This window comes from Lemur catta, chromosome 14 (assembly GCF_020740605.2).
Source record: "Lemur catta isolate mLemCat1 chromosome 14, mLemCat1.pri, whole genome shotgun sequence".
Taxonomy (NCBI): Eukaryota; Metazoa; Chordata; class Mammalia; order Primates; family Lemuridae; genus Lemur; species Lemur catta.
In genome coordinates, this window is record NC_059141.1 from 47,233,699 (window position 1) to 47,248,143 (window position 14,445).

The window sequence follows — 14,445 nt, forward strand, 5'->3', positions numbered from 1 at the left end:
TACAGGGAATGTGAATTAGTGCAACCACTGTTGAGAACAGTGTGTAGGTTCCTCAGAAAACTAAAAATGGAACATGACCTAGCAATCCCACTGCTAGGTATATATCTAAAAGAAAGGAAACCAGTGTATCAAAGATATCTGCACTCCTATGTTTATTGTAGCACTATTCACAATAGCTAACATTTGGAATCAACCTAAGTCTCCACCCACAGATGTATGGATAAAGAAATTGTGGTGCATATTTATAAGGGAATATTACATAGCCGTAAAAATGGGATCCTGACATTTGCAATAAAATGGTTGGAACTGGTGAACATTATGTTAAGTGAAATAAGCCAAGGACAGAAAGACAAATCTCATGTGTTCTCACTTACATGTGGGAGCTAAATATTAAAACAATTGATCTCATGGAGACAGAGAATAGAAAGATGGTTACCAGAGGCTGGGAAGGGTAGCAGAGAGAGGAGGATAAACTGTGGATGGTTAATGAGTACAAAAATAGAATGAACAATATTTGATAGCACTGCAAAGTAACTATAATCAACAAAAAGTTAGGGTATACTTTAACTGATAGAGTAGAATTTGAATGTTCCTAACACAAATGATAAATGTTTGAGGATACCCCAATTACCCTGATTTGATTAATACACATTGTATGTCTGTATCAAAGCATCATGTGTACCTTGTAAATATATAAAACTATTATGTACCCATAATATTTAAAAATAAAAAATTTAAAAAATTACACATGTTTCAGAGAGACAAAGCTTTATAAGTGACAGCTTTTAAGATAAATACTTAAAGTGTGTTACAACTATAAGATGTGAGTAAATGGAAAAAAAAAGAATTTAACGTTTATGTAGTATATGGTAGACTCTTGACAAAAACTGTACTTAACCCTCATGATTTTACCCAGAGGCTAATAGTTTCTCCATTTTATAATTGAGGAAATTAAAGCTTATAGTGATAAATGAAATTCTCCTAGGTAATAAAACTTTGAAGTGTCTGAGCCATTCTGTACTATATTATATGTATAAAAGTAATTAGGTTGTGGGACACGTTCTGTTTTTTTTTTAAAGTTTATTGAGGTACCAGTATCACAAAACTCACCAATTTTAAATGTACATTTTAATAATTCTTAGTAACTTTATAGAATTATTAAACTATCACCACAAGCCAGTTTTACAACATTTGCCTATTTCCTTTTTAAATAATAATCTTTATTGAGCTACAATTCACACATCCATATAATTAACCCTTTTAAACCTGTAAGCATACTTTGTTTCATTCTGTTGGACTTTATTGTGCTTCAAAGATAATTTTACAAATTGAAGGTTTGTGGCAACCCAGCATCAAGTCTATCAAGTGCCATTTTTCCAACTGCATATACCTACTTCGTGTCTCTGTGTCATGTTTTGGTAATTGTAATATTTCCAACTTAGTATTATTATATCTGTTTTAGTGATCTGAGGTCAATGCCATGGCTGGGGGTGGTGGCTCATGCCTGTAATCCTAGCACTTTGGGAGGCTGAGGCAGAAGGATCACTTGAGGCCAGGAGTTCAAGACCAGCCTAGGCAACGTAGCAAAACCCTCTCTAGTGATCTGTGATCAGTGATCTTAGATATCACTGTTATAATTGTTTTAAGGCAACGTAAACCATGCCTATAGAAGATGGCAAACTTAATAAATGTTGTTTGTGTTCTGGTTACTCCACTAGCCAGCTCTTATCCGGTCTCTCTCCGTCTCCTTGGGCCTCCCTATGCCCCGAGAGAAAACAATATTGAAATTAGGCCAATTAATAACCCTACAATGGCCTGTAAGTGTTCAAGTGTAAAAAGAGGCACATCTCTCACTTTAAATCAAAAGGTAGAAATGATTAAGGTTAGTGAAGAAGGAATGTCAAAAGCTGAGATAGGCCAGAAGCTAAACTGCTTGTGACAGTTAGTTCCGCAGGTCCTTTGATGGTGAGTTGTGAATTCAAGTAAAAGTTCTTAAAGGAAATTAAAAGTGCTACTCCAGTGAACACAAATGATAGGAAAGCAAAACAGCCTTATTGCTAATACGGAGAAACTTTAAGCAGTCTGAATAGAAGAACAAACCAGCAACAACATTCCCTTAAGCCAAAGCCTAGTTGAGAGCAAGTTCCTAACTCTCTTTAATTGTCTGAAGGCAAGAGAGGTGAGGAAGGTGCTAAAGAAAAGTTTGAAGGTAGCAGAGGTGTGTTCATAAGGTTTAAGGAAAGAAGCTATCTAGATAACATAAAAGTGCAAGACGAATCAGCAAGTGCTGATATAGAAGCTACCATGTGTTATCTAGAAGATCTAGCTAAGACAATTGATTGAAGGTAGCTACGGTAAACAACAGACTTTCTCAGTAGTTGAAACAGCCTTCTATCGGAAGAAGATGCCATCTAGGACTTTCATAGCTAGAGAGAAGTCAATGAAGGCCTGGCTTCAAAGGACAAGCCGGCTTTCTTAATTAGGGGTTAATGCAGCTGGTGACTTAAGCTGAAGCCAGTGCTCATTGACCATTCTGAAAATCTTAGGGCCCTTATGAATTATGCTAAAGAATTATGCCTGTGCTCTATGAATGGAGTAGCAAAGCCTGGATGACAGCACGTCTATTTATAGCCTAATCTACTGAACATTTTAAGCCCACTGTTGATACCTACTACTGAAAGAAAAGGATTGCTTTCAATATGTTACTGCTCATTGACAATGCACCTAGTCCCTCAAGAACACCCATGGAGATATGCTAGGAGATTAATGTTTTCATGCCTACTAACACAACATCCATTCTGCAGTCCATGGATCAAGGAGTCATTTTGACTTTCTAGTCTTTTTATTTGAGAAATGCATTTTGTAAGACGATCTACTCCTGTAGATAGTGATTCTTCTGATGGACCTGGGAAAAGTCCATTGAAAACTTTCTGGGAAGGAGTCACCATTCTAGATGCCATTGGGAAGGAACATTCTGTCTTTGTGTTAACTCTGTCCAGAAATTCCTTTCTTACAAGGACATCAGTCATTATATTAGCGCCTACCCTTAAGACTTCATTTTAACTTAATTACCTCTGAATAGACCTTATTTCCAAGTACAGTCACATTCTAAGATACTGGGGGTTAGGACTTCCAACATATGAATTTTAGGAGACGCAATTCAACCCGTAACAGATGAAACCTTTTTATAATAGCACTTGGTTTTTTGTTTTTTGAGACAGGGTCAACTGTTGCCCATGCTGGAGTACAGTGGCTTCATCATAGCTTACTACAACCTCAAACTCCTGGGTTCAAGTGATCCTCCTGCCTCAGCCTCCCGAGTAGCTGGTACTATAGGCAGGTACCACCATGCCCAGCTCATTTTTCTATTTTTTGTAGAGATGGGATCTCTCTCTCTTGCCCATGCTGGTCTTGAACTCCTGGCCTCAAGAGATCCTCTTGCCTTGGCCTCCCAAAGTGGTCGGATTACAAGCATGAGCCGCTGTGCCCAGCCTGTATTAACTTTATAACAAGCTAGTGATTGTGGTTGTATAGAGGGTGATGGCTGAGGTCTTAGAGAACTAGCTAGCCAGAAGACAGGTAAGAGATGGAACTTTATTTTTTGTCAGCTACTTTTTGCGTCTTTTGAATTTTGCACAAAGTTCATTACAGTCTAATATATGTATTAATAACAGAGGCCAGGTGTGGTGGTTTATGCCTGTAATCCCAGCACTCTGGACTCTGGGAGGCCGAGGGAGGATTGCCTGAGGTCAGGAATTTGAGTCTAGCCTAAACAAGAGCCAGACCCCATCTCTACTAAAAATTTTGAAAAATTAGCTGGGTATGGTGGCACACACCTGTAGTCCCAGCTACAGCTACTCAGGAGGGTGAGACAGGATGATTGCTTGAGCCCAGGAATTTGAGGTTGCAGTGAACTATGATGACACTGCTGCACTCTAGCCGGGGCAACAGAGCAAGAATCTGTCTTCAAATAGTAAAGATGATAACAAAATTTTCTAATTTAGAAAATAAAATTAGTGTCATGACTTTTGTATCACTTAAGTATTTTTTTTTTTGGAGACAGAGTCTCACTCTTGCCTGGGCTAGAGTGCCGTGGCATCAACCTTGCTCATAGCAACCTCAAACTCCTGGGCACAGGCAATCCTCCTGCCTCAGCCTCCCAGGTAGCTGGGACTACAGGCATGCGCCACCATGCCCTGCTAATTTTTTTCTATTTTTAGTTGTTTGGCTAATTTCTTTCTATTTCTTTAGTAGAGACGGGGTCTTGCTGTTGCTCAGGTTGGTCTCAACTCCTGAGCTCAAGCAATCCTCCTGCCTTGGCCTCCCAGGGTGCTAGGATTACAAGTATGAGCCACTGCACCTGGCCACACTCAAGTATTTTTGATAGTTGAATGTTATTAAGACTATAACAGTATAGATTTGAAATCATATTCCACAATTATGGATTTTCCTTACTAGATTTTCTCTTTTTTTCCTTAATAATAAATTATCTCAGTATCCATATTTTATCATGGGACACACGTCAGTTTCAGCAAATCTAGATATCAACACTATTAGAGGCTGGGTGCAGTGGCTCATGCCTGTAATCCTAGCACTCTGAGAGGCTGAGGTGGGAGCATGGCTTGAGCTCTGGAGTTTGAGATCAGCCTGAGCAAGACCAAAGACCCCACCTCTAGTAAAAACAGAAAAAATTAGCTGGGCGTGGCAGCATCCACGTGTAGTCCCAGCTACTTGGGAGGCTGAGGCAGGAAGATCGCTTGAGCCCAGGAGTTTGAGGTTGCTGTGAGCTAGGCTGATGCCATGGCACTCTAGCCCAGGCAACAGAGTGAGACTCTGTCTCAAACAAACAAACACTATTAGATCTTCTTAATTACTTCAAGAACATCTCGATTTTTCCTGTAGTGTTACTTTAAAATAATCTATCTGCAGTTAGCTTTTAGTATGCTGGCTGTTTCTCCTTTTAGCTTTTAGAAAAATACGCTTTACCCTGTTTTGTTTTATTTAAATTTTTCCTGTAGTTTTCAATTTTGTGCATAAAATTAATTCATTTTTTTGGAAAATGTTCAAGTATTTATGGAATTAAGTTCTTTTAGTTGATTCAGTAAAGTCACCTCTATGTAATCTCTTTTTAAATTCCGTATTTATAATTGTTTTTTATGATCCAAAGTATTTTTATTCATATAATATTTCTTTGCTGTTTCGTCATTTGAAAACTGTTCTGTAATGAGATAGTAGTTCTGGTTTCTACAGTAGTTGAAAATATATGGGTTTTTTTTGTTTTTTAAGAGATGAAGTCTTAATATGTTGTCCAGGCTGGAGTGCAGTGGCTATTCACAGGCACGGTCGTAGCACACTGCAGCCTCAAACTCCTGGCTTCAGGCAATTCTCCTGCCTCAGCCTCCTGAGGGATTACAGGTGTATGCTTCTGTGCCCAACTTGAAAATATCTGTATTTATGAGTTTTTTGCTGCTGTTATATTTATTTTACAGATAGGGATGAGGAAGAAATGAACAAGCGAGATGATAAAAGAGATATCAACAGGTACTGCAAGGAGAGACCCTCCAAAGATAAGGTATTTACTCAATGCTGTATTCTTTATAATGTGATGATTCCTATATCTTACATATTCTAAACTGATTGAAAGTAACAGTCATGAAGTTTAGTAATACTTTGTATATCTATATATTACCATTAAGTAAAATTCATTCAGTTGTTTTTTTGATATTTGTGGCTGTCAAGTAACCAGTATATCTGATTCTTTTCTCCCGTATTCTTATACAGAATCAACTCATTTTAGCTAGGATGGGCAAAAGTCTTGTCAGATTATTGTTATTAGATGGAAACAGTCCCACTTTCTCACTTTTCAGGAACGAAAAAAGAATTGTATAGTATGTCTTCTACTTCTGCATTTTCTTTAGGAAAAAGAGAAGACTCAGATGATCACAATTAACAGGGATCTGTTAATGGCTTTTGTTTATTTTGATCAAAGTCATTGTGGTTACCTTCTTGAAAAGGATTTGGAAGAAATACTTTATACTCTTGGACTACACCTTTCTCGGGCTCAGGTAATTTATCTTGTTAATATTTAATATGAAATCATTTTTTAGTGACTTTTTAAAAAGTTACCTTTTCAAAAGAAAACAGGTTAATGTATTTACTTCTATAGATTGGTGCTTATCTTTTCCTTTTAATCTCTACTGACTTTTTGATGTATAAAAGCAATACAACGCATGCTGATTGTAAAACAGTCAAGTAATACTGAAACGTATGCAGTCCCTTCTCCCGATTCCTCTAGTTCTATTCCTTGGAGCTAACATATAATCTTCTAGTTCTCAGATACATATGATAGTTCCATTTTTATAAACAAGACATAAAATCATTCTGTACATATTGATTGGCACCTTTTTTCATTCAACAATATATTATAGTCTTTCTACCATGAAAATAGAGATCTACATCATTCTTTCTGTAGCTGCATAGTATCTCATTATGTAGATATATCGTAATTGATTTAACTAGTCCCTATTGCTGGTAGTTTCCATTTCTTGGAATTACAAGCTAAGCTGTAATAAACATTCTTTTTACATATATTTTAATGTATGTGTTAGAATTTTCATCAATGTTTTCTTTTTAACAATGAATTTTTTTTTCAAATAATAGCTTGGAACTTAGATTTATAGGGAAGACACTTAAAAAGCATAACTGCTCTAATTGAATGGGAGTGGATACTTGAGAAAACAAGTTTTCATGGATGTTCATGATAGGTGAAAATTAGAACACAGTTGTTCTAGGACAATCAAATAACGTATTTTCATCTTTTTAATTTGTTTACTTACTTGCATATAAGGTAAAGAAGCTTCTTAATAAAGTAGTGCTCCGTGAATCTTGCTTTTACCGGAAATTAACAGACACCTCAAAAGATGAAGAAAACCACGAAGAGTCTGAATCATTATTGGAAGATATGCTAGGTTTGAGTGCATTATTTTAACATCTTGCTTTTTTATAACTATATTAATTAGGTTATTAAGGTAAATAGATTACTAAAACATGGAATCTTTTATACTGTGTTCTAGGAAACAGGTTATTACTTCCTACACCAACAGTAAAACAGGAATCAAAGGATGTAGAAGAAAATGTTGGCCTCATTGTGTATAATGGTGCAATGGTAGATGTAGGAAGCCTCTTGCAAAAATTGGAAAAAAGTGAAAAAGTAAGAGCTGAAGTAGAACAGAAGCTGCAGTTACTAGAAGAAAAAACAGGTAAGGGATGGCATTGACTATGTTAATGCTTTCAGCACCCTGCTAGGGTATATATGAATGAGTACATACACATGACATACTTATACACCCATGCATATACATACCATGCATTTTAGTTGGGGCATATATGTAACTTTACTTTTGATTTTTTTCTGTTTCAGCTTATAAAATTGCGTAGCTTTTTTAGCCCTTCATGTACATCTTCACATTTATTTGTTATTTTATTCTTTCCATCCTCCTCTAGTTCCACGTAGTTTTTACCTGTTTTTACTTTCTTTAGCCTATACCATCATCTAAGAATGGAACCTGGGTTTAGAAATAATACTAGTTAAAATTTAAATTAAATGAGTATTACAGTGTGCTTTATAACTAATGAAATCGACATTTATGGTTATGTAATTGTATCAGCTTCTTATTTTCATAGCTTAAGCATTTTTTTTCCATTGAGGCATTTTATTTGCAAGTATGTATTACATCCCCAGAAAAAGAATCCCAGGATTTTCCCTTCTCTGTGTTTTCATTTTCCTCATGATTCATAATGGCAGCTGAGGGTGGTCAGTGCAACAAAACCATACGGATGGGATAGAACAGATTATTCTGCCATTTTTCTAGATGTTTGACTTGCACATCAAATCTGGGGCTGATCACTCCACATTTGTTTCACCTGTCTGTGAGGGTCACAACAATTTTCCCAGCTATGTGATCATCAGTGATTTCAAATTCACCACTGTACCAATGTAACCAGGCTTCATTATTGCAGTTAGAAACCAGAGGATGACTTTGGAGCACAGTCTGATACAAACCTGGTATTTGCCTCTTTTCAGCATTGTTGATGCTCTTGAGAGTATCACCCAGGGCATTCATGCACATGGAAAGAAGACAGGAGGGGCAAGCGCACCATGGCTTAAATATTTTTAACCTCAAAGTTAAATTGGAAATTTTAGGGAGTAACATGGTGAACTTTGGATTTTTTTTTTTTAACAGATGAAGATGAAAAAACTATATTAAACTTGGAGAATTCCAACAAAAGTCTCTCTGGTGAACTGAGAGAAGTTAAAAAGGACCTTAGTCAGTTACAAGAAAACTTAAAGATTTCAGAAAACATGAATTTGCAATTTGAAAACCAACTGAATAAGACAATCAGAAATTTATCTACAGTAATGGATGAAATCCACATTGTTCTCAAGAAGGTTAGAAATTTTGTACTTTCAATAGTTTCATGGTTTATTTTATTTTTTTAAATCTATTTGTGGCATTCTTTTTTATTTTTTTGAGACAGAGTCTTGCTCTGTTGCCTGGGCTAGAGTGCTGTGGTGTCAGCCTAGCTTGCAGCAACCTCAAACTCTTGGGCTCAAGCAATCCTTCTGCCTCAGCCTCCGGAGTAGCTGAGACTACAGGCATGCGCCACCATGCCCGGCTAATTTTTTCTATATATTTTTAGCTGTCCAGATCATTTCTTTCTATTTTTAGTAGAGGTGGGGTCTCGCTCTTGCTCAGGCTGGTCTCAAACTCCTGACCTCAAGTGATCCACCCGCCTCGGCCTCCCAGAGTGCTAGGATTACAAGCGTGAGCCACTATGCCTGGCCTATTTGTGGCATTCTTTAATGTATTTTAATGTTATTAAGCTCTTAGTGATTTTTCAAAAAGCAAATCATGGTGCATTTGTCCTTCATGACATTAGTCAAAAGTGATGCCCATCCTAGCACTCAGGGAGGCCGAGAGGCGGGTAGATCATTTGAGCTCAGGAGTTCGAGACCAGCCTGAGCAAGAGCGAGACTTCTGTCTCTACTAAAAAACAACTGAAAGAAATTAGCTGTACAACTAAAAATATATGGAAAAAATTAGCCGAGCATGGTGGCGCACGCCTGTAGTCCCAGCTACTTGGGAGGCTGAGGCAGGAGGATTGCTTGAGCCCAGGAGTTTGAGGTTACTGTGACCTAGGCTGATGCTACGGCACTCTAGCCCAGGCAACAGAGCGAGACTGTCTCAAAAAAAAAAAAAAAAAGTGATGCCCAAAAGATTATATTTTCCTAAAACTGAATGTCAACATGATTAATGTGTACAAACTTCTTAAAGCAAATTTTATTTGTCTTAATATTTCTTTCTATACTGGAGAGTAGATATGAACTTCTGGAAGATAAAATCTTTCACTTCTTTTTTAAACCCATTTATTTTTGGGCAGAATTGAAGAAAACTCTTTGGCACCAAGACATTAAAATTAATTTATTAGTATTCGTTATAACTAGGGAAAAAACCTCATAACTGAATGCCATTGTAAGCTACTTTCAGAGTAACTTTTAAGGTCATCTAATAAAATGTACTTTTTCCTTCTATATTGTTTTACAGGATAATGTAAAGAATGAAGACAAAGATCAGAAATCCAAGGAAAATGGTGCGAGTGTATGATAAAAATTCATGTACTGATGAGGAATGGTGTTAAATAATGTAATATATAAAATCATGATATAAGAATGTTTGAAGGTGATGCATGTTTGATTTTAGTAGTATAAATACCTGTTAGTTCAAATGATGTATAAAGTTTTATGAATGTGAGTCTCTGCTTTTGAAAATTGCTTGTAATTCCTAGCATTCAAATTATTAAACACTCCTTGAGTGAAATAATTTTGCATTGCAAAATGTTTTAGGATGAACTTTGTTATAGTTTCAACCCCAATAAAGTTCATCAATTTAATTGACAGTAGTATTTAATTACCAAATGTCTTTTATTAAAATGCCTAGAAAATTTTATTTATAGAATTATCATTATTAGGATTTTGATTTTTTTAGTCCATCTTTTAAATTTTCAGTATAAATCATAAAATAGCATGCTGCTTGATTTTTGCAAGTTTTTTGAACTGCAAAGTTTTTTACTTGTCACCAAAAATTTCCCTCTAATTATTAGTCTCTAAAAGCATTCATTAAGAATTCAGTTCATCCAAAAGAAAATATATCAAAAACTAAGAAAGCAATAGAGAACTAGTATTTTTATTGTATACCTTAGGCTTTACATAAAATTAATTGTCCTGATGTTAATGTTACTGCACTCAGTTAATTTTCCTACCTTCCCAGAATAGCACCTATGTTGCTTTTAATTTTGAGGGTTTTTTAAAAATGTAGTTTATGTCAAATGAACAGTTTAGTACCAAGCCAGTAGATGTCAGTGTGATGCCTTAAGTCTTCCTTAATTAAAAATATTTTTTTTAATTAATCTGTGTACTTCCTTTAGGATTTTAGTGAATATTTAAGAGTTGATTTAACTATTGAGTGAAAAGGTAGGAAATGTGATATACTCTAAAACAGTGGTTATCAACTTAGGGTAAATTTATCCCTCAGAGAACATTTAGCAATGTCTGGAGAGGTTTTTTTGGTTCACAACTGGGCGAGTGCTGCTGGCATTTAGTTGGTAGAGGCCAAGGATGTTACTAAGCATCCTGTGTTGCATTGGACGGCCCCTACAACAAGGAATTATCCAGCTGAAAATGTCAATAGTGCCCAGGTTGAGAAACCCTGCTCTAAAGGAATATAAAGTTAAATGACATTTTGTCTTTCAAGTTATACTAGTAGAAAGTTAATGGAGTCTATAACAGATGATTAGGTTTTTTGTATTTAAATAACACTTACTGGATGTTTCACTGTCATAAAAATACATGCCATATTAGAGTTTATTTTATTTCATTTTGTTTTACTTTATTTTGTTAGAATAATGGCTAGGTATTCCAAATAGATGAATATGAGAATGTAAAGTGCCATGTTACATGTGACTCAAGCTAAATGGAATCCACATGGCTCTTAATAAGAAATAGATTAAAATACCTCAGATTCCTTCAGACTAATTTTTGTCTTAAGTTGCTGTTTCTGTTCTTACAGCTTTTTAAACCTCTCCAAAGTCGGAGTATGGATTGATCCATAATTATACAGTTACTGTGTAAATGTTTCTCTGTCTTTAAGGTGAGATGAAACATTATAGAGTTGTTGGAAAGCACTTTTCCTCAAAGGAAAAATTTGAAGATATACTTCTAACTAAAAGATAGTAATGATAGAGTTACTTTAAAAAGTTTGTTTTTCAATGAAAAAGATCATATAAGGCCACATGTCAGGCTTTTTTCCTCCTACATAAATTTAAATCAGAGTAAAATTGGGATGATGGAAAAAAAGACAAAATCATTCCATTATATTGTTACTTAGAGGTATATTTCTTACAAAATAGTTTCACTGGAAGTAGAAATTGACATTACTAAGCAAGGGGAAAAAACAAGTCACATACAGAAAAATTGGTTTTAGAGGAAATGAGGGGAGAACCTGTTTTGCCTTTCCTAACTATTTTGGATATTTATTTAGAAGTAAAAATACAATCTCTTCTTCTGTCATTGACCAGGCCAAAAACTTTAATTAGATGATAAACTAGGGCTGGGCATGGTGGCTCATATCTGTAATCCTAGCACTCTGGGAGGCCAAGGTGGAAGAGTATCTTGAGCTCAGGAGTTCAAGACCAGCCTGAGCAAGAGCGAGACCCCGTTTCTACTAAAAATAGAAAAAATTAGCTGGGCATGGTTTGAGGTTGCTGTGAGCTAGGCTGACCCCATGGCATTCTAGTCTGGCAACAGAGTAAGATTCTGTCTCAAAAGAAAAAAAAAGATAATAAACTAGGTCAGTGATAACATTTTATTTTCCTACCTTTTTTATGTTGTGGATGTCTGTTTTATATTTATACATATATATATAAATATAAATATATTTTTTTAATTCTTCCCCTCTCACTTTGTTGCCCAGGCTGCTGGAGTTCAGTGGCATGATCATAGCTCACTGTAGCCTTCAACTCCTGGGCTCAAGAGATCCTTCTGCCTTAGCCTCCTAAGTAGCTGGGACTACAGGTGTGTGCCACCACACTTGGCTAATTTTTAAATTTTTTGTAAAGATGAAGTCTCACTATGTTGCCCAGGCTGGACTCAAACTCATGGCTTGAAGTGATCCTTCTGATTATAGATAGGCATGCGCCACTGTGCCCAGCTGACATAAATTATATACTTAGTTTTTCTTGTGTTTGGAGGCATATTATGAGAGTAAGATGAGGTGTATTTAAGTCACTGAGTCAGCTCCCATTTCAGTCCCATTAATGATAGAATCTGAATGTGATTATTTTATGCGTAATCTAAAACAGTGGTTCTCAAACTAGTATGTATCTGCATCATCTGGAAGGCTTTTTAAAACACAGATTGCTGTGCTCCACTCCCACATTTTATGATTTAGAGGTCTGGGTTAGGGCCCAAGAATTTGAGCTTTTTTTTTTTTTTTCCCTTCAATTTTTAAAGATGAGATCTTGCTATGTTCCCTAGGCTGCACTCGAACTTCTGGTCTAAAGCTATCCTCCTGCCTCAGCTTTCTTTTTCTTCTTTTTTTTTTTGTTTTTCTGTCCCTTCTTTTAAAAGCTATTTCTGCCTGTGTCTGCCTCAGCTTTCTGAGTAGCTGGGACTACAGGTAGGAGCCACCACACCTGGCAGTAATTTGCATTTTTTTTTTAAGAATTTGCATTTCTTACCCTGCCCCCTCCCCAGGAGGAAAAGGTGAGCTTTATTTCATAGAATCAGGATAAATCACTAAGGAAGAAACAGGCAGTGCCAAGAGTAAAATTCAAGTCACTTGACAGCACTCTGGAAAATCTACACATTCCTAAAATAGAGATCTTCTAAAGAACTAGTTAAACTATTCCTTAATTTGTGAATATAAGTGAGTCTAACAGTTGCATAGGTCAGTCTGAAAGATGTCACTAACCTGGTGACTAACTGCCATGAGGACCACAGCCAGAGAATAAGGTCATCCATTACTCTTTGAGGACTCTAGCACACAATTTGCATTTCTAACAAGTTCCCAGGCACTGCTTGCTGTTGCTGGTCTAGAGGAACACACTTGGAGAACCTCCAAACTAAGGTATTCACAGAAAGCAAGTTTCCCTACTTAAAATGAGATGAAAACTGGGAGAAGTTTTGGAGATCATAACTCAGCCATTTGGGCTTTTTCTCTAGGGGCAAAAATAAACTATAGTTGACACTGAAATACTTATTGACTTAATGAATGCAAGTCTAGGAACCTGCAGGTAATCACTTTGAAAAGCTAATTTGTGACAGTTGCTTTACAGAAAGGGTCACAACTTTTTAATCAACCAGATTAAATAAGCTGGGAAAAACAATCATATTTTTTTTATTTCATAGTTTTATTTTTTTGTTTTGGAGGGGTATTTTTCAGACAGAGTCTTACTGTGTTACACGGGTTAGAGTGCATTGATGTCATCATAGCTCACTGCAACCTCTAATTCCTGGGCTCATGTGATCCTTCTGGTTTAGTCTTTTGAGTAGCTGGGACTACAGGTTTGAGCCACCACACCCAGCTAATTTTTTTATTTTTTTGTACAGAAAAGGGGTCTTGCTATTGCCCAGGCTGGTCTCAAACTCCTGGCCTCAAGCAGTCCTCCCACCTTGGCCTACCAAAGTGCTGGGATGATTATAGGCATGAGCCATCACAACCAGCCCTAGGGTTTTGTTTTTGTTTTTTAATTTTTCTTTTTTCACTCCTCACTCTCAAGCTGATATGATTATATAATTCCTTTTTGTGGTTTCAAATTATAAACATGATCTAATTAATGTGAAGTGTCTCTCGGGTCAGTGTAGTCCCTACCTTACCTTGTCAGGTGGATAACAAAGTAAGATGCTGAGACATAATTTGGTAAGTTGGTAAGTGCTTGGTTGGGAGACTAGGTAGGTGGTGAGGGAGCCTGTCTAAGCTGACTAGAGCAAGAACACTAGAGTAGGTTGCTAGGTCGAAGAGGAAAAAAAATTAAGAATTGAGATGGTCAGCAGGGGAAGAGGTAAGCAATAGGCAATGAAGCATTGTTTCAACAATGGAGAGATCAAGAAAATGGCAAGGCAGGTATTGGGTAGATGTCAGAAGAAGTAAGGGGGGGATCTGTTGAAAAGATGAGAGTGAGTTTAAGCAAAGGCTTTCGATTCCAGGTTCTTTGTGCATGCCCAGCCAGGGGTTAGTCATCTGCCTGACTCTTAAAGGGACCTAACCTTCAAGCAGTGACTTTATGCTCTGTGAAGTCATAACTGAAAAGACTGTTCTTTCCTTGGGGCAAAAGGGGAACTTCCATGACCAGTTAGGCCCTTGGATAGAAATTGCTTTAAATGAGCAA

The 14,445-nt window shown here is 36.5% G+C and overlaps 1 protein-coding gene across 6 annotated transcripts in view; it reads left to right on the forward strand.

The window, feature by feature from the left end:
- Positions 1–9,957, forward strand: part of CCAR1 (cell division cycle and apoptosis regulator 1) — a 55,518-nt gene extending 45,561 nt beyond the window's left edge. For 5 of the 6 annotated variants that reach the window (XM_045569298.1, XM_045569301.1, XM_045569299.1 and 2 more), the window contains 6 exons: positions 5,490–5,572; positions 5,919–6,065; positions 6,848–6,968; positions 7,074–7,259; positions 8,244–8,449; positions 9,606–9,957. In XM_045569298.1, the coding sequence (XP_045425254.1) occupies positions 5,490–5,572; positions 5,919–6,065; positions 6,848–6,968; positions 7,074–7,259; positions 8,244–8,449; positions 9,606–9,665 (803 nt within the window). In that variant the 3' untranslated portion in view covers positions 9,666–9,957. Of the gene's footprint in view, positions 1–5,489; positions 5,573–5,918; positions 6,066–6,847; positions 6,969–7,073; positions 7,260–8,238; positions 8,450–9,605 lie in introns of those variants that run through there. The other variant, XM_045569302.1, reaches the window with a different exon arrangement.
- Positions 9,958–14,445: the final 4,488 nt, after the last annotated feature.